Here is a 19,808-nt window from a genome sequence, read left to right on the forward strand (position 1 = left end):
AAGCCTTCGTGGTATCTTCGTGAGGGAAAATTGGTAAGAGGGACCTTCAAACAACAAAAACGAAATTCAGTACATTCTTGACGTGAGAGCAAAACTCCACACATTGGGGCAACTATCACAGGAGAATTTGCTACAGGCTCAAGAACATCAGACCCAGCTGTATAACAGGAGCTTGGCTACAGGAATTTACACTGAGATAAAGTCTTTGTATTACTACCCACATCAAGCTCTAAGTTGCTCGCAAAGTGGCAAGGGCCTTTTGAGGTCACACAGCGGGTCAGGGAAGTTTATTATGAGGTTAAATGCACGGATAGGGGTGGAGCATGTCAGAATTACCACCTCAGCCTCTTAAAACTGTGGAGGGAGATGGTACCCGTGGCTTTGGCGACAGTGGTACCGGAGAGGGAGGAGCTTGGGCCAGAGGTGAACTTAAAAGCCGATCATGGCACCCACGGAGACCACCTCTCACTGTCGCAAATCACGGACATGGCCCGGTTGTAAAGAGAATTCTCGGATGTGTTCTTGCCCCTTCCCGGTCATACAAACCTCATATAACACCATATCAAAACAACCCCAGGGGTAGTGGTATGCAGTCATCCCTAGCGATTACCCGAGCACAAAAAAAAAAGTGGTTAGAGAAGAATTAGAAGCCATGCTCGATATGGGATTAATGGAAGAATCCCACAGTGACTGCGCCAGCCTGGTAGTGCTGGCTCCGAAGAGCGACGGTTCGATGCGGTTCTGTGTGGATTATAGAAAGTGTGAAGTGTCAATGAAGTGTCTAAATTTGATGCATACCCAATGCCTCGTATTGACGTACTGCTCAATCGGTTGGGCATGGCTCGCCTTTATTCAACACTGGGTTATTGGCAGATCCCCTTAACTCCAGTGTCCCGTGAGAAAACAGCCTTCTCCACACCGTTTGGCTTACACCAATTCGTGACCCTTCCATTTGGATTGTTTGGGGCCCCGGCTACATTTCAGTGCCTTATGGACCGAGTCCTCAGACTGCACTCTGCGTACTGCCTATCTGGATGATATTATTATATACAGTAATGACTGGCAGCGGCATATGCAGCATCTGGGGATGGTTCTAAGGTTGCTGCGATGGCCGGGACTCATGGCAAACCCCAAGAAATGTGCAGCTGGATGGGTGGAGGTACGGTATCTTAGCAAATCAGTAAACAAAAGGGTCTTAGCCATCTCGCACCACTCAAGATTTTGCTGACCAGAGAGTGTTTGCCTACAGACAAGCATTCAGAGGTCATGAGTAGTACCTAAGGCAGCGACGTATACTTTCAGCGTGGATGAATTGAGTCCTTCATACAAACACTATTGCAGAAAGAAGAGTAGCATTTGCAGAGGGCAATGCATTGGGTCCTCACCTCAGGAGGAACACCAATCAGCAAAAAGTTGCCATTTTAAGGCATAAAGCCACCTCGTTGAGGGGGCCTGGGCCTGTGGTATGGTGCCTAGCACCGGTTGCAACAACCCTACTGTGTCAGATGAGCCCCGTTCAGACATGAAGTCTCCACAGCTCTGGCTGAGGATAACAGATTGTGCCTTGAGCAGTCAGTCATGTTGGTGCATAGCAGATTTATGGCACACTGCCAACGGCAAAGACTGGAATAGTGTTCTCGATTTGTGGCATACGATGGCGGGGAAAGCGAGAGTGCTGTCCTGGGAATATGGTAGAAACAGCTCCACAGGGTCTTAACAGCATGCATTCTTCCTGCATATGCAGCAAGTTTTTAAGTTTGTGTTGTGTTTTTAAGAGTTAAATTTAGGGGGAGTCACGTGGCGCCATGCGAGGTTCGGACGCATGAACAGTAAGCTCTGTGCGCTTTGCTAGTTTTAATACTTTTTGTGTCATAAACCGGTGAGATTCGATACACCCTGTTCCATAACTGTTCTATGAAGACAATATGTCAAAGAATTATAAATCTACGGCTCTGGAGACATTAAAAGACACTTACAAAGGTCGTTGCTGACTTGGAGGATCTTGCTGAAATATGTCGATCGATCACTGCCATGGAGACGAAATTTGATGAGTTGGTTACAAGAGTGCCGGATGTTGAGAAACGGATCAATTATCTGGAGTCATTGGAGAGGGAATTAGCTGCTAACCCGCTAGTGACCAAGGCGGACTTGGAGCATGTCTGGGAAAAGTTGGAAGACCTTAAGAATCGTAACCGGCGAAACAACGTCTGAATTGTTGGAATTCCTGAGGACGAAGAAGGCCTAGACGAGCTCTTCCCAAGTCTGCTCGACATAACATGCCATAAGCTGGAAATCGAGTGAGCTCACAGAGTTCTGGCTCGGAGATCCACAGAGGGAGACAGGCCCAGATCAATTCTGATCAAATTTCTGAGATCATCCGATAAAGATCTTGTGTTACGTGAGGCAAGGATTAAAGGAAGGCTTTCTTGGAAGAACCACAGCATTTTCTTGTTCCCAGACTTTGCGAATTCGACGAGAGAAACATGATCGATTCAAGGAATGCAAGAAACTCTTACATCAATGGAAGGTTGCTTTTACACTGATGTTCCTGGCCAAATTGAGAATAGATACTAAGGATGGCTGCAAAATATTTACATGCCCACAGCAAGCAATGTCTTTTATAAAGTCAATGGAATGAGTAAGTCATTGTGTGATATTCTCGATGCAGACGAGTGGGCCTGACTCACTGAATATTCACTTGACTGTCCGAGGAAACGGAGCACCTTTTTTGTTTCTTTTTGTGCTGGTTCCGCCTAGTAGCTGGAGTTTGTTTTGTGGAAAAACACTCCTTCGGGACAGTTTGTGGATGAATCTGCACGTTGTTTGTGCTTATGCCTCCTATTGGATGGAGTTTGTTTTGTGGAATATTTCTTGCAAATCGTTAGAGTGATTAGGGCATTTGTTACACTCATGTAACAACCGAATGGGCCGGCTCACTAAACATTCGTTTGACTGCCCGAGGAAACTGTATGTTTTTGTTGTTTTTTTGTTATTTTTTTGCTGTTCCGCTACCAGCTGGAGCTTGTTTTGTGGAGGAACACACCTTCGGGACAGTTATGTGGATGAATCTACAGGGTTCTTTGTGCTTATTCTGCCTATTGGCTGGAGTTTGTTTTATAGATTATTTTCTGTTGTGTAATTCTGTCTAACAAAATTTGTATAGAAGCACTGGACTTGAGCAATCCAACGGCAAAGTTGTTGCGAGAATTTTCGTAGGCGTACATGGACTGTTTGAGTTTAGAGGGATGAACACCAGTTGGCGCCGTCGTGTGTGGGGTTAATGCTCACGTTTTTCTTTTTTCTGTTTTTTTTTTTTTTTTTTTTTTTTTCTGGGGGATGTTCGGGGGTTGATTGTTGCACCAATGTTGGAATGTGGTCCTTATAATTTTATTTTTGACACACAATCTATTTTTTCTCATATGTAAAAATGTCAAATGTTAATATGAGCGGATTGTCTCTCTCCACGTGGAATGTGAATGGGTCAGGGCACCCCATAAAGAGAAGGAAGGTTATTTATTTTCTTAAACATAAGAAATATGATATAGTGTTTCTTCAAGAAATGCATCTTTTCCTACAGGAAGCTGAAAAATTTGGGAAGATATGGGGTGGACATGTTTTCTTTAGTGCTGGCTCAAGTAAGATCAGAGGAGTCATTACATTGATGTTTTAGCAGAAATTCAGGGGCAAAGGTTGATTTTCTCTAATATTTATGCACCTAACACTGATGATCAAGGCTTTTTTATAGATCTTGAAGGGATGTTGCAAGCTGTTGGCACCCCTCATTATATAATATTGGGAGGAGACTTTAATCTTTTGATGGACTCAGTCCTTGATCATAGGGAAGCAAAATTGTGTAAGCCCCCTAGAGCAACACTGATGCTTCACAGGATGTGTAAAAATCTTGGTCTTACATATATTTGGAGATTTTTGAACCCATCAGGTAGGGACTATAAATTTTTTTCATCTGTCTATTAGATTTATTTTATAATTTATTTATTTTTTTATATCTAAGTCCCTCATTTCATCTGTTGTGGATTGCTCAGTTGGAAACATCTTAGTCTCAGATCACGCCCTGGTGAGTTTAGAGGAGTTGCTACATTCGGAGAAAAAGAAATCATATAGTTGGCGCTTTAATGTATCCCTTTTGAATCATGAATTCCAACAAATGTTAAAGGCTGAAATCAATGTTTATATGTAGATCAACTGGTCTTCAGTATCCTCTGTGGGCGTGGCTTGGGAGGCACTTAAGGCAGTTCTTAGGGGTCGGATCATACAGTATGCATCATTCATCAAAAAATACAAAGCATGAGAACTCGTGGAGTTGGAAAGGAATATTAAAAGTGCCAAGGCAGAACTGAAGTGCCGAATGTCATCTGATGGTGTTGGGCCTCATGTATTCAGATAGAAGACAAAGGCAGGCCTAACACAGTTGTAAAACCTAATTCAGGCCCCCACATACCAAGTCGTAAATCTTACTGATAAAAACCGTGGCAAAATCAAACAAAGGGAGTCCAAAACAGACTACAAATCCCATGAAGCCTTGCTCACTAAAGGATCGAACTCTCAACTCCTATTGGATGAGGCACACAACAGAACACACCTCAACCATGACATCATCAGGAGTAGAAATACCTCTGAAATGCTTTCGGGATTTGCTTCCAGCAACTTTGCTCACCGTGTCTAGATGCAGCTCATCGCTGCTCTCAGGTGCAGTCTCGTGGCACAAGGAAGTAACGTCCGAATTGAAACTGTGGCCATACAATCTCCATCTTGCTGGACGAGTTGAGATTACTCTGTGTTCAACTGAACACTCTAACGGATCCGAAGGAGACCGCCGAGCAATCCGCATCTTCATCCATTTGCCTGCAGAAGTGAAGAGATTAAAGATTTCTCTTCCATCTTCAATCAAGTCGACGTTTCTGATTTCTCCACCAGCCTGCTGAGAATCAGCAGTTGTACCGCCCGCCAACAGAGCGAGGAAACGGCCTTCCGTCATCACCCAAGCCTCGAGGAACCGAGTCTGAGTTAAAGGACGGATGAACACACATTCTGCATCCTCATGCGATTCAAGTAAGAGGTTTACGTCTGGGCAGAGATAGAATATTATAGTGTGTTATTCTTGTGTCTCGAGGTTTTTGCTTGTACAGTTTACGGACCGCCATGTCCACTCATTATTAATACTCAGGGTATTAATTATCACAAATTTGATTTGCTGTATTGTGGTCCAACCACAGTGGGCTGTTGTGCATTTCCGCCATTGCGGGTGAGACCGGCAAACTGAGTTTATCCTTTAAAGAATCAAAGAACGCGGGACTGTTTACGAGCCGTCCACCGCGTCTCTGTGTGATAAACTAACAGCTGCTTTCTCTCCCACGATCGCAAAATCGGCTTTGGGGCCATCACTTAATTCTCTCTCTTGTACTAACCACACACACGCAACCCCTCACAAACATTCTGGCACACATTTTTGGCTAGTAGATAGCTTCGTGAAACAGCTCAGCTTTGTCCCTAAGCTACCATTGACTGGTTTCACTCCGCCCACATTCGCGGTCATAATCCCTGGCCGGAAGTCTCATGTGACATACTCTCCACAAGAGTCACGTCCACCATTTTGTGGGCGTCCCTCCTTACACACACACACACACTCTCACACACACACCCTCATGTATTATAGGATTATTTTGATTTCCATATCTAATCATATCACTGTTTAGTTTGTAGTTGTAAGTCGGAAGTTTATTGACTGCATTGTATTAATTATTAATTGATATTACTGCATAAATAAACTTTGTTATATTACAAAGAGAAGTGTTTTGGTTTGTTTTGCATACACCTGTGTCATGCTGACGGGATGTCAGTGCTCGGATTCAAGCCTTCATTCATTGTTTTTTCCCAAAAATCGATATTCTTGGGATGTCAATTTTCCTAAGAAAACAATCTAATATTGAGACTGTTATACTATCTGATTATTAGCCCCTGATTCCAGGGTGGTGCCCCGTCAATGTTAATCCTTATTAATATTCTATTGATTTTTGATAATTGATAATTATCTTTGATGATTGTTGAATTTGAATGATCAATAAGCTAGTGTTAATTTTATTTAATGTTTCATCGATGTTAACAATTAACGATTGTCTTTGATAATTATTAATTATTGCTAATAACTAAGCCCGCACCTAAACGTAGAGCACTACATTTACTGGAGCCCCATATGAGGTTTTAATGAGTTAGATTCAATTAATTAATTTAATTATTAATTAATAACTAAAGAAATAATTATTAATTATTTCTGATAGTAACACTGATCTAAACAACCAGTAAAGCCCTACAATGGCCTCAGAGAATTGACCTGATTGAAATACAGATATAATACTATTTTGTCACAGAAGGTGGAGTTTTGGCTATTCAGGGCAAGACAGTCATACTTTGAGTCGGGGGCCAAAGCAGGGAAGCTTTTGGCTAGATATATAAAGCAGAGAGAGTCTTTTTCTACCATTCCCTCAGTGAAATCTGCCATTGGTATTAATAATGCTTTGAAAGAATTCTATCTTGATCTTTATAGTTCCACATCTTTGTCTACTGATGAAGATTTTAGAATCATTGTGGAACCATTAGAACTCCCTAAACTGATGACTGAGCAAAACAATTCTCTTGATTCTGAGATGACCTTGGAGGAACCTGGCGAGGTAATTATGGCCTTGCCTACAGGCAATTCTCCGGGGCCAGATGGCTTTGCCACTAAATTTTTAAGATTTTATGCTACAGAACTGGCCCCACTTTTGCTAGAAGTTTATACAGAATCATTAAAGAATGGAAACCATGACACAAGCCCGGATCAGTCTGATTCTTAAAACGGACAAAGATGCAAGTAAGTGTAAGAGTTACCATCCAATTTCCCTGATCCAGCAAGACGTTAAAATATTGTCAAAAATTCTGGCTAACCGATTAAGTAACGTTATGACATCTCTTATACATACAGATCAGGTGGGGTTTATTCGAGCTCTTCTGATTACATTAGGCGTTTCATCAATATGATGTGGTCAGTGGCGAATGATCAGACTCCGGTCACTGCCATCTCACTGGACACCGAAAAGGCATTTGATATGATAGAATGGGATTATCTTTTTAAGGTTTTTGAAATATACAGGTTCGGGAATACTTTTATTGGATGGATTAAGTTACTTTATAGACACCCGGTAGCAGCTGTACAAACAAATTGATTAATTTCATCTTATTTTACTCTGGATAGTGGCACCCGGCAGGGTTGCCCTCTTTTCCCCATTATTGTTCTGTCTTGCCCTGGAACCATTAGCAGCTGCGATAAGAAAGGAAGATGATTTTCCAAAGCTTTTGCTTTACGCTGATGATATTTTATTATTCGTCTCCGACCCCGTTAGATCTATTTTTTTCCTCCACAGAATTATTAATTCCTTTTCCAAGTTCTCAGGATACAATTGGTCTAAATCTGAAGCTTTGGCTCTGACAGTGTACTGCCCAGTAACGGCTTTTCAGCCGGGCGCCTTCCAGTGACCCAAATAGGACATTAAGTATTTGGGCATTTTATTCCCAGCAAATTTGTCTGATTTAGTTAGAGTTAATTTTGACCCCTTAATAAAAAGATTTTCAAGCAATGTGGGCAGGTGGGCTTCATTACGTTTATCTATGATTGGGAAGGTTAATGTTATTAAAATGAATTGTATAGCAAAATTTAACTACCTGCTACAGTCTCTCTCTGTAGATGTCCCCCTCTCTTATTTCAAGCAATTTGATAGCATAGTGAAGTCCTTCATTTGGAATGGTAAGCATCCCAGATTACATTTCAATAAGTTACATAGGCTGATTGACAAAGGTGGGCTAGACCCAAGATTTTGTTATATTATTATGCATTCGGTCTCAGATATTTGGCTCATTGGTCGCATCCACCTGAGAGAGCCCCTCCTTGATTTTGTATTGAACAGGAAGTTCTTGCCCCTATTTCGCCATTGCAAAGCCTTTCTATCAAACTAATCAGAGAAGTTACATCCCATTATCTCGCATTTGCACTCGGTATGGACAAAAGCGTCCCGAGTGTTTAATTCAGAGAGAGAGGTGGAGGTATAAATGTGTGTGATTTTATATATATATATAGATATATATATATATATATTTTTTTTATTTTTTTTTGTTTTTTTTTATTTTGTGTATGTGTCTATACTCGTGTGTCCACAGGGATGTTTGTTGGGGATTGGAAGGGGGAGGGGTGGTTGTGTGGTTTAAATGTTGATTCTGTGTATATATGTTTTGCTTTTATTTGTTTACTGTAGGAATCAATAAAAAAAAAAATTATTACAAAAGAGTTTCATATGGGATATAATACAGCTGAGATGGCGATGCATTAGATTGTAATGATGATATAATTATTCAAAATATTTCATAGGAGATAGATAGATAGATTTTACTTCCATATGTAAACAGAACACTTTATCAAATGTTTTTTAAATACCACATCAAAGCTTTGGCAATCATTACCCAACACTTGCGTTCTTTCTGCGTCATTCATTTTTAGTATGTAATTTCAATATAACATGAATATTTGTATTTCAGATCACCGTCTTTCTAATAATATGCACAAAATTCCATCTTTCTTTCATGCAAATTCAGCTGCTTAAAATTGTTCTTAACGTGGTGAATTCTTGCTCAAATGCAGTGTCATTATGTCATAACTTGTTGTGCTCATGGTGGAGTGCTATCAGTACTTGTTGTTAACATTAATGTGATTAATTAATCTTCTTGTCGCAACCCCTGACATGCCGCCCCCCCCCAAACAACTATATAAAATCCAATTTGACCATTCAGACGGAGATGCATTAACAAAAATCTTGATCTTAATCACATAACAAATGATGAAACAACCACATAAAATCCGAACTGACAATCCGAGGGAGACACATTAACAAAAATCTTGATCTTAATCGGCTAATGAAAATATTTCATATGTTTTTTTCCTGTTTAGATTACAAAAAACTAAACCGATTTGAGTTGGATAGGCAAAAAATAGGTGGATAGGTGATGCCTACTCATTGGCGCCCCCGCAGCTGGTGGTGCCCTAGGAAACCCCCTAGTTTCTCTATGCCTAGAAACGACCCTGCTATGTTAATGTTAATTTCAGTATATACTAATAAAAAAAAAATTTAAAAGTTGAACATGTTAATATTAGTTAATGCAGTTTGAACAAACATGATCTAACATTGAACAATAGTATATTAAGAAAATAACACTGACCAAGATTAATAAATGTGCTTAAAATATTCTTCACTGTTCTTGATACTTAATGCATTTACTAATGTTAAGAAATATAACGGTATTGTAAAGTCTTACCAATAAAGTTATTTGATTTTCATTGATGTATTAAGAAAAAGACATTTAATTACACATAGTTGAAGTTGGTATGAACTATTTATTGTTAAAGTCATTTTTACACATTAAATGAGGGACACAAATGGCACTTGTTTTGTACAATGGATACAATATGTATTAAGGTGAGGTGTAAGTTTTACACATTCTAGAATGCCATGGGACATTAACATAATTAAGGAACACAGAGGAATTTTAATTCTTGTTTGTGTCCGTAGGCTGTGTGCAGGACCAATGGCTTTTTCTCGCTGCCGATAACGAGCTGGTTTGCATTGCGTAAGGCTGTGCAGCCACTGGTGAAGCGTGTGTGTGACATAGACCGCCTGGTGTGCAGTAAGACCTGCCTGAATGCCAATGACATTGCATTTGTCATCGACGGCTCGAGCAGCGTGGGAACTGGAAACTTCCGCACCGTGCTCCAGTTTGTCGCTAACGTGACACGCGAGTTTGAGATTTCAGACACGGATACACGTGTGGGCATGGTCCAGTACACATATGAACAGAGGCTCGAGTTTGCTTTTGGACAGCACAATAACAAAGCTGACCTGCTGAATGCTATCAAGCGTATAAACTACTGGAGTGGAGGAACCAGCACAGGAGCCGCAATCACATATGCTGCCGATCAACTCTTCGGCAAATCCAAACCCAACAAACGCAAGATCATGATCGTCATCACAGATGGACGCTCGTATGATGATGTGAGGGCACCGGCGCTGACAGTACATCGTAAAGGTGAGGCCAGCAGAACATCTCACAGCTTGATTTACCCAAGTAGGACATGATCTCATTAAAATTATGTGACTGTGGTGAAATGTTTAACAAAATGACTTTATTTGGTTTATTACACATAATGGGGCAGTTCCGAGGTGAAATGTTCACTGAGTTGCGCTAAATGGAGTTCGGGAGGAGCTAGTCCTGTCAATCATAATGCAAGCAACGCTGCTTACCTCGATTCTTGCAGCATCCCTCCACCACTTCTACTCCTCCTTGATTATTAAACTTAAGTAACTTTAGTTAAGTAGTCCTAAGGTGGGGGGGGCTTAGAGCTCGAGCTGAGGTGCATGCTCAAGCCTAATGCTCGAGCCTCTCCTTTACAGACAGCAAGCCAAATTTGTTTACCATTAAAAATATGTTTACCATTCCCACTTCAGGGGCTAGAGGGACACGTGAACTCATGAAAAGAGAGTTAAATTGTTTATGAAATCTGATTAGTTTTTTTACGGTTAATGCTCTGTCGAGTTTTAAATCGACAATACCTACCTCCCTACCTTAAACCTAAACCTAACTGATAGTGTAAGAAAAAGCAAATGTGAGATGAAAAACACAATTACTGCAACAAACACATCATTTTGTAGTGGATCTATAACACTTTCGGCTCACATGTCGTCACGTGATGACATCAGGACTAGTACCTCGGTCCTTTTCATCGTAAGTACAAAGCTCTCTCAGTCTACCTTGCAATTTGGTTACACCTGAACAAGCTTGTAAATTTAGTTGGTTATGTATTGCAAACATTAAAATGTATCGCCTTACAAGTCATGCGCTATAGTAAGTGTTTAGATGTTAAGAGTTTATGAACTGATAATCTGCTGCTTTACTTGTTATTTGTGTGAAAGCGAATAAAAGTTGCTGTAGCGCCCCTAGTGTACATTTCACCAGGAAACTGCCATGATACTTGCAACTAGCAACGAGTAAAAATCATATTGGAAAAATGTAGGTATAGTTACGCAATTCCACGAGACAAGGTTGTATATGTTCACTGGGTTGAGATCCTTTTTTACTTCTGGATTCTGGATCAGCATTCATTTGAACCGAGCATAGCGCTAAACCTAACCCTAAACCCAAAGCCTAATCTGAGCCCTGAAATCAGAGAGCACTTGTTGGTTAAAAGTAATGATGTTCCAGGAACAGCAAAGAATGTTGTTTGAGGAACAAGTCATACTTGGGTAAATCATTTTAAGTCTTCACGATCAGGGCTAAAGCTAGAAATTCTGGGTACCTTGAAATATATTGCTGAATGAAAAATAGTGAAGATCTTTTGAGTTTGTTTGTAATACACACCAGGCTTTTCACACCTGGATTAACTGTTCCGGGTTATGGTCACTTTCATCTCAGGGTTAAGCAACATTTCACATTTATAATTGTGTGAAAAAGGGTTAGCATTGCTTTTATCCATGGGTTATGAAGCCCTGCTCCAGAACAGGGTAAATACCACAAATTGGTGGCAAATACGTATATAACTCAGCAAAAAAAGAAACTTCCTCTAACTTTCAATTGCTTTTATTTTCAGCAAATTTAACATGTGTTAACATGGGGGGGGGGGGGTCAAAATCAAAAGTAGCAGTCAGTGTCTGGTGTGGCCACCAGCTGCATTAAGTACCACAGTGCATCTCCTCCTCATGGACTGCACCAGATTTGGCAGTTCTTGCTGTGAGATGTTATCCCACTCTTCTACCAAGGCACTTGCAAGTTGCCGGACATTTCTGGGGGAATGGCCCTAGCCCTCACCCTCCAATCCAACAGGTCCCAGACGTGCTCAATGGGATTGAGATCCGGGCTCTTCGATGGCCATGGCAGAACACTGACATTCCTCTCTTGCAGAAAAACAAGCACAGAACGAGCAGTATGGCTGATGGCACTGTCATGCTGGAGGGTCATTTCAGGATGAGCCTGCAGGAAGCAAACAAAGAGCTGCTCGGAGCATCTAAGGCTCTGTGTGCGATCCAAATAGATGCGTAAAGCTCGCACAGGACACAGCAGCGCCAAGGCTGGGTCTGCCTCCTCCTTTTGATGGAAGTCAAATCAAATCAAATCACTTTATTGTCACACAGCTATATACACAAGTGCAATGGTGTGTGAAATTCTTGGGTGCAGCCTCATCCCCTCGTGGGACGTGAGTGCAGTCAGGAGGGCAGTCTTCAAAGAGAGTGCCTTATGCTCAGCTGACTCCAAGGGCTCAAAGGGAGCTCCCTGTAAACCGAGAGGTCCCATGAGAGAGGTCCCATGAGGGGACGAGGTGCGGTCTGGAGGGATTCAACCTGTTAGCACCTCTCAGGAACCTGATGATCAAGTCGTGCTTCCCCAAATACTTACCATCTACTGCATTGTGATGAGCCAAAATGGCGGCTACTCAGCCACCCCTCCAGCCTCTCCTGCAGGAAGGAAAGCACTGATCCGACTGCACATCTCTGGGGGTCTTCATGACGGGAAGAACACCACTTAGCGAACAGACGCCACTTCAAGGCATACAGATGCCTCATAGAGGTAGCCCTAGCCTGAGTGGTAGGCCACTTAGCTCTTCTGCATCCCTTCCAGGGTCCAGAAGTGGAGATTCCAGAAGTCTGGTTGCGGGTGCCAGATGGTGCCCCGTCCCTGAGAAAGAAGGTCCTTCCTCAGGGGAATTCGCCGGGGGGGGGGGGTGGTCTGTCGCAAGGAGCATGAGACCACGTCTGGGTGGGCCAGTAGGGTGCTACTAGGATGACCTGCTCCTCGTCCTCCCTGACCTTGCACAGGGTCTGTGCAAGTAGGCTCACTGGGGGAAACGCGTATTGCGTAGTCCAGGGGGCCGGCTGTGTGCCAGCGCATCTATACCGAGGGCTGCCTCGGTCAGGGCATACAAAGCGGGCAGTGGAAGGATTCCCGGGAAGCAAACAGGTCTACATGTGCTTGACCGAATCGACTCCAAATCAGCTGGACCACCTGAGGGTGGAGTCTCCACTCTCCCCTGAGGGTAACCTGACGTGACAGTGCATCCACTGTGGTGTTGAGGTTGTCTGGGATGTGAGTGGCTCATAGCGACTTGAGGCACTGTTGACTCCAGAGGAGGAGATGGCGGGCGAGATGTGACATGCAATGGGAGCGTAGACTGCCTTGGCAGTTGATGTACGCTACTGTCACTGTGTTGTCCATCCAGACCAACACGTGCTTGCCCTGGATCAATGGCCGAAACCTCCGCAGGGCGAGCAGAACTGCCAACAACTCTAGGCAGTTGATGTGCCAACGCAGCCATGGGCCAGTCCAGGAGCCGGCGGCTGTGTGCCCGTTGCATACAGCGCCCCAGCCCGTCTTGGAGGTATCTGTTGTAACCACGACGCACCTGGAGACCTGCTCTAAGGGAACCCCTGCCCATAGAAATGCAAGGTCAGTCCAAGGGCAGATCGGCGTGATGGCCACGCGATGTGTCCTGCAGCGCCATGCCCATCTCGGGACTCAAGTCTGAAGCCAGTGCTGAAGCAGTCTCATATGCATCAACCTGAGCAGTGTGGCCGCCACTGAGGATGCCATATGCCCCAGGAGCCTCTGAAAAAGTTTCAGTGGAACCGCTGTTCTCCATCTGAACACCTTCAGACAGTTCAGCACTGACTGTGCGTGCTCGTTCGTGAGGCACACTGTCATCGAGACTGAGTCCAACTCCAAACCGAGAAAAGAGATGCTCTGAACTGGGAAGAGTTTGCTCTTTTCCCAGTTGACCCGAATCCCCAGTCGGCTGAGGTGCCGGAGCACGAGGTCCCTGTGTGCGCACAGCAACTCATGAGAGAGAGCTAGGATTAGCAAGTCGTCAAGATAGTTGAGGATGTGGATGCCCACTTCCCTTAGCGGGGCAAGGGCTGCCTCTGCAACCTTCGTGAAGACGTGAGGGGACAAGGACAGGCCGAAGGGGAGGACCTTGTACTGGTACGCCTGACCTTCGAAGGCAAACCTCAGGAAGGGTTTGTGTCAAGGTAAGACCAAGACGTGGAAGTACACGTCCTTCAGGTCTACCGCCGTGAACCAATCTTGATGCCGGACGCTCGCTAGAATAAGTTTTTGCGTCAGCGTCTTGAATGGGAGTCTGTGCAAAGCCCGGTTCAGTACTCACAGGTCCAGGATTGGTCGCAATCCACCGCCTTTCTTCGTATCGATGAAGTAAGGGCTGTAGAACCCTTTCTTCATCTCGGCAGGAGGGACAGGCTCTATCGCACCCTTGCGCAGAAAGGTAGCGATCTCCGCACACAAGGTAGCGATGTTCTCGCCCTTCACAGAGGTGAAGCAGACGCCTCTGAACCTGGGTGGGTGCCTGGCGATCTGAATCACGTAGCCGAGGTGCCACGTCGAGGGGATTCGAGCCCCGTGGCCGTGCTGAGTCCAGGGACATCAACGCTCTTACCTGGCTCCTGTTGCCCACCAAAAGATTGGCCGAGGAGGGGGGAGGAGGAATCGCATCCCCATAGTCAACTGGACCCAATCCCGTGTGTGCATGTTTGTGTCACAGCTGGGCGCACAGGGGTGGGGGAACCGCCGCTGGAGCGCCATACCTGCAAAGATGGAACGGTGGACGATGGTCATGATGACGGCCGTGCGCACCAGACATGTGACCCAGGGAACAAGAAAGCCGCTCTTTTGTTGAATTTTGGGTACCACAGCCTCTTGGACATGCGGCAAAATTAAATGAAAATGAAACAAAAGATTCTACTCCCTGCCCTCCACAGGGGGATGGAGTGGTCTGCTCACCAGCCCCAGAGAAGATGGTCTCCCTGCCTCTGGGTCACCCATCTCAGGGGCACTTTGAAGCCTTCCTCGGGTTCTTGGCAGCCGGTCGTGAGATGGGTGGCGTCAGCTTCTTGCGCTGGACTCCACGCTGGGGCCGGGCCACGGGGGTGGAACCAATCGTCGAGCCGCGAGGGTTCAGGGGAGAGTGAAGGTTTCCACTCTAGCCCGACGCTCGCGGCCACCCGGGAAAGCATGTCCATCATTTCCACGTCGGCCTGGGACTGGGCGACCATTCCTGAAGGAGGAAGCCCAGTTGAAGCCTCTGCGTCCGACTGGACTAGGCTCTCCGATGCTGTGCTCGATAACTCGTCTTCTTCCCGGGCTCCGAACGAGAGGTCGAACTTGCCCTGAGATGAGCCGGCGATCTCATCCAAGCACCCGACCGGGGCAAGCAAGTGTGCTGGGGAATAGGAGGTCCGTGGGGGAATACCCGGCGGAGGTGGTCCCATTGAGGTCCCCAAATCAGTGCTAACCGGCACTGCCTCATACCCATAGGTAGAAGGACTGAGGTGGGGAGCCACTGGGGTTGCTTGCTTTCTTACGAATGCAAGCCATGACCGCAACATTGCCATGGTCATGTTCTCGCAATGAGGACAAGACCCATCCACGAACGATGTCTCCACATAAGACAGCGATCGTGGCCGTCAGAAGCGGAGAGATAACGACCACAACCAGGAATAACACACAAACGGAAAGTCATCTTTAAAAAGACATTCCATGTGCCGCTCTTTTAGAAAGAAAATATACTCTTTTTAGAATATACTCTTTTAGTTGTTTCTGCCGCAGCACCCAGGGGTGTTCTCTGCACTCCACGGGTGCAGAGGGGGAGAAGCCTCTGAAACGCGCCGTAGAATCCAGCAGATGAGGTGAATGAACTTTGCGGATTAATTCAGCTTCAATGAATAGAACCACTTGGCTCCGAAGAGAAAATCTGAATGAGTAATTGCATACCAGCTCCTTTTATACCCATATGTCCGAGGGAGTGGCATGCAAATTCCACTCGCCAATTCTCATTGGCCTTTGGTTTGGTTTGGGGCTCCCAAAAGTGACCCCTAGTGTCACTACATCGACACAATGTTGAGTGAGTGACAGATAGTGAATTTTGATTAACAACATAATTTTCACAGTGTAAGCCTAATAAATAAACTTTAAGATGAGGCCATTTATTCATATGCAGCTTTAAGTCTGCCCTACCCTCCCCTACCTATTACATCAATTTAACTTCATACTAACATAATAAATTAGGCCTATGATTTCGTTTAAGGCTTTGAAAACTATTTAATATGAATGAGCTGGCTTTTACAAAAATGTACAACTTGTCCTCCAATAGAAATAAATAAATGAACCAACGGACAATGTTGTTACGATTTTTCCTAAATTTAAGCCTTAACCCAAACCTAAACATAACCATGATTTTAAAGGCAAAATAATGTTTGTGTACCACAGAAAAAATGTGGTTAATCAATACATATTAATACAAATGACTGATGTATGTCAATAAAAACTCACAACAAAATTGGCACACTATTGCTCCCAAATACATTTTATGAGCTAACCACAGAAAAAACAAATGTGATGTTTCAAGCTGAGCAGCTCGAAACGTCACATTTGCTGAGCAGCTCGAAATGTCACGTTTGTTTTTCTGTGTTGAGCTTATTAAATTTATTTGGGAGCAACAGTGTGCCGACTTTGTTGTGAGTTTTTATTGACATACATCATTCATTTGTATTAATACAGTTGTGCTCAACCCTGGCAGAAATTGTGAAATTTTGGCATTGATTTTGAAAATATGACCGATCACGCAAAAAAACTGTCTTTTATTTAAGGATAGTGATCATATGAAGCCATTTATTATCACATAGTTGTTTGGCTACTTTTTAAATCATAATGATAACAGAAATCACCCAAATGGCCCTGATCAAAAGTTTACATACCCTTGAATGTTTGGCCTTGTTACAGACACACAAGGTGACACACACAGGTTTAAATGGCAATTAAAGGTTAATTTCCCACACCTGTGGCTTTTTAAATTGCAATTAGTGTCTGTGTATAAATAGTCAATGAGTTTGTTAGCTCTCATGTGGATGCACTGAGCAGGCTAGATACTGAGCCATGGGGAGCAGAAAAGAACTGTCAAAAGACCTGCGTAACAAGGTAATGGAACTTTATAAAAGATGGAAAAGGATATAAAAAGATATCCAAAGCCTTGAAAATGCCAGTCAGTACTGTTCAATTACTTATTAAGAAGTGGACAATTCGGGGTTCTCTTGATACCAAGCCAAGGTCAGGTAGACTAAGAAAGATTTCAGTCACAACTGCCAGAAGAATTGTACGGGATACAAAGAAAAACCCACAGGTAACCTCAGGAGAAATACAGGCTGCTCTGGAAAAAGATGGTGTGGTTGTTTCAAGGAGCACAATACGACAATACTTGAACAAAAATTAGCTGCATTGTTGAGTTGCCAGAAAGAAGCCTTTACTGCGCCAATGCCACAAAAAAGCCCGATTACAATATGCCCGACAACACCTTAACACGCCTCACAGCTTCTGGCACACTGTAATTTGGAATGACGAGACCAAAATAGAGCTTTATGGTCACAACCATAAGCACTATGCTTGGAGAGGGGTCAACAAGACCTATAGTGAAAAGAATACCATCCCCACTGTGAAGCATGGTGGTGGCTCACTGATGTTTTGGGGGTGTGTGAGCTCTAAAGGCATGGGGAATCTTGTGAAACTTGATGGCAAGATGAATGCAGCATGTTATCAGAAAATACTGGCAGACAATTTGCATTCTTCTGCACGAAAGCTGCGTATGAGACGCTCTTGGACTTTCCAGCACTACAGTGACCCTAAGCACAAGGCCAAGTTGACCCTCCAGTGGTTACAGCAGAAAAAGGTGAAGGTTCTGGAGTGGCCTTCACAGTCTCCTGACCTTAATATCATCGAGCGACTCTGGGGAGATTTCAAACGTGCGGTTCATGCAAGATGACCAAAGACTTTGCATGACCTGGAGGCATTTTGCCAAGACGAATGGGCAGCTATACCACCTGCAAGAATTTGGGGCTTCATAGACAACTATTACAAAAGACTGCAAGCTGTCATTGATGCTAAAGGGGCAATACACAGTATTAAGAACTAAGGGTATGCAGACTTTTGAACAGGGGTCATTTCATTTTTTTCTTTGTTGCCATGTTTTGTTTTATGATTGTGCCATTCTGTTATAACCTACAGTTGAATATGAATCCCATAAGAAATAAAAGAAATGTGTTTTGCCTGCTCACTCATGTTTTCTTTAAAAATGGTACATATATTACCAATTCTCCAAGGGTATGCAAACTTTTGCGCACAAATGTATGTATTGATTAAACACATTTTTTCAGACATTTCTTTTCTTAAAATAAAGTGTTGAATAGGAGGCTATATAAAATTTGACGCCTGTATTGTATCGATTTGAAAGTCTTATTGTTGATCGGTTGCTCTCTGTGGGAATAGGTTGTACCTTTTGTGTATAAGCAAAGTAGTATGTTATCTCATGTTTTTGTCTACTCGTACAAATTATTAAGAGTTGTCATGAGACTATAACTGTTTTACTGCCTCTCTCTGATGAATCAGGTGTGATCGCGTACTCTGTCGGTATAGCATGGGCCGCACAAGACGAGCTGGAATACATTGCCACTGACCCCGACAGAGAGCACTCATTCTTTGTCGATGAGTTTGACAACCTCTACAAGTATGTGTCGAAAATTATTCACAACATCTGCCAAGAGTTCAACTCCCAGCCACGCAACTGAAGCAGGAACACAAACAGAGACTTTGTTAATTTTGGAAGATCACTATAAGTCTAAGGAACAATGCATCACCACACAAGCAGCATAACAGTATTACAGGTTTAGCATAGAATGAATGAAAGGTATCGATGCAACATGTTTTCAGGTTTGGTATTCTGCAGTTTAAAACAACAAAACCATTTGGCTCTATGTTCAGTGATTTTGTGTGAAAAAGTTTGTGAACAGATTTCTGCACATCAATACAGTTATAAAAGACAGATCACTCTTATAGCTTTAAAGACTTTAAAATTTTACATACTGAACAAATTATTTAAATATAATAATATCTATGTTTTTATGGAAAGCTCAGAGCTAATTGTCTGTGCAAAGTCAAAGGTACCATGTGATCTGTTCTTCGTAAATGAAATATCTTGCCTGATAAATGCATAAGTTCAGGTTTAATAAAGGAAATGTGTTAAATGAATGGGATTTTGCATATGCTCTGGAAACAGGAAAATGAATGGATTATGATTGTGTGTGCATGCTAGAACTAACTGATTTTACTGTAAATCACAAGACTTGTCAAAGCACAAAACTGACCAAATGTTTTAATAGACATTTAAAACAACATGTGTAAATTTCAAGAAGAATGGCAACATTCATAATATTCCTGTTGTATGACTCTGATTATAGACCTTATGAGTATTTTCAGTGTAATTTTCTATATTGTCATTTTGTCACGTATGTATATATTACTATTAAAATGGCTTGTCATTTTGTTTTAAAAATTTTTTTAAGAGAGATAATTGATGAATATTTTCATGTAATTTTTAATAAAATTATTAATGAAAACCAGGAAATTCATTGTGCTGGGTTGAATTGTACAGTATCTGGCTGTCGTATAATATCTGTGTGATATATCTTTGAAATAAGCCTTTATTAAGTGTGATAAATTTATCATGCCATTGCATGAAGGTGAATTTATCTATTTGCTTAGTTTTTGTATCATTCCAGACACAGATTAAACAAACTAAATTAGGTTTGAAACCATAAAATAGTAATGGTAAACATAAATGAAAAAAGAGCAGATTTAACTGCACACTAGAAGTCCATCCA

General features: G+C 42.8%; 1 protein-coding gene across 10 annotated transcripts in view; it reads left to right on the forward strand.

The window, feature by feature from the left end:
• LOC127411731 (vitrin-like) overlaps window positions 1–19,552 on the forward strand; it is a 117,533-nt gene extending 97,981 nt beyond the window's left edge. For all 10 annotated transcript variants that reach the window (XM_051647444.1, XM_051647446.1, XM_051647447.1 and 7 more), the window contains 2 exons: window positions 9,612–10,125; window positions 18,538–19,552. In XM_051647444.1, coding sequence (XP_051503404.1) covers window positions 9,612–10,125; window positions 18,538–18,716 — 693 coding nt within the window. In that variant the 3' untranslated portion in view covers window positions 18,717–19,552. The remainder of the gene's footprint in view (window positions 1–9,611; window positions 10,126–18,537) is intronic.
• The last annotated feature ends 256 nt before the right edge of the window (window positions 19,553–19,808 follow it).

The sequence above is a fragment of the Myxocyprinus asiaticus genome, chromosome 21 (assembly GCF_019703515.2).
Source record: "Myxocyprinus asiaticus isolate MX2 ecotype Aquarium Trade chromosome 21, UBuf_Myxa_2, whole genome shotgun sequence".
NCBI lineage: Eukaryota > Metazoa > Chordata > Actinopteri > Cypriniformes > Catostomidae > Myxocyprinus > Myxocyprinus asiaticus.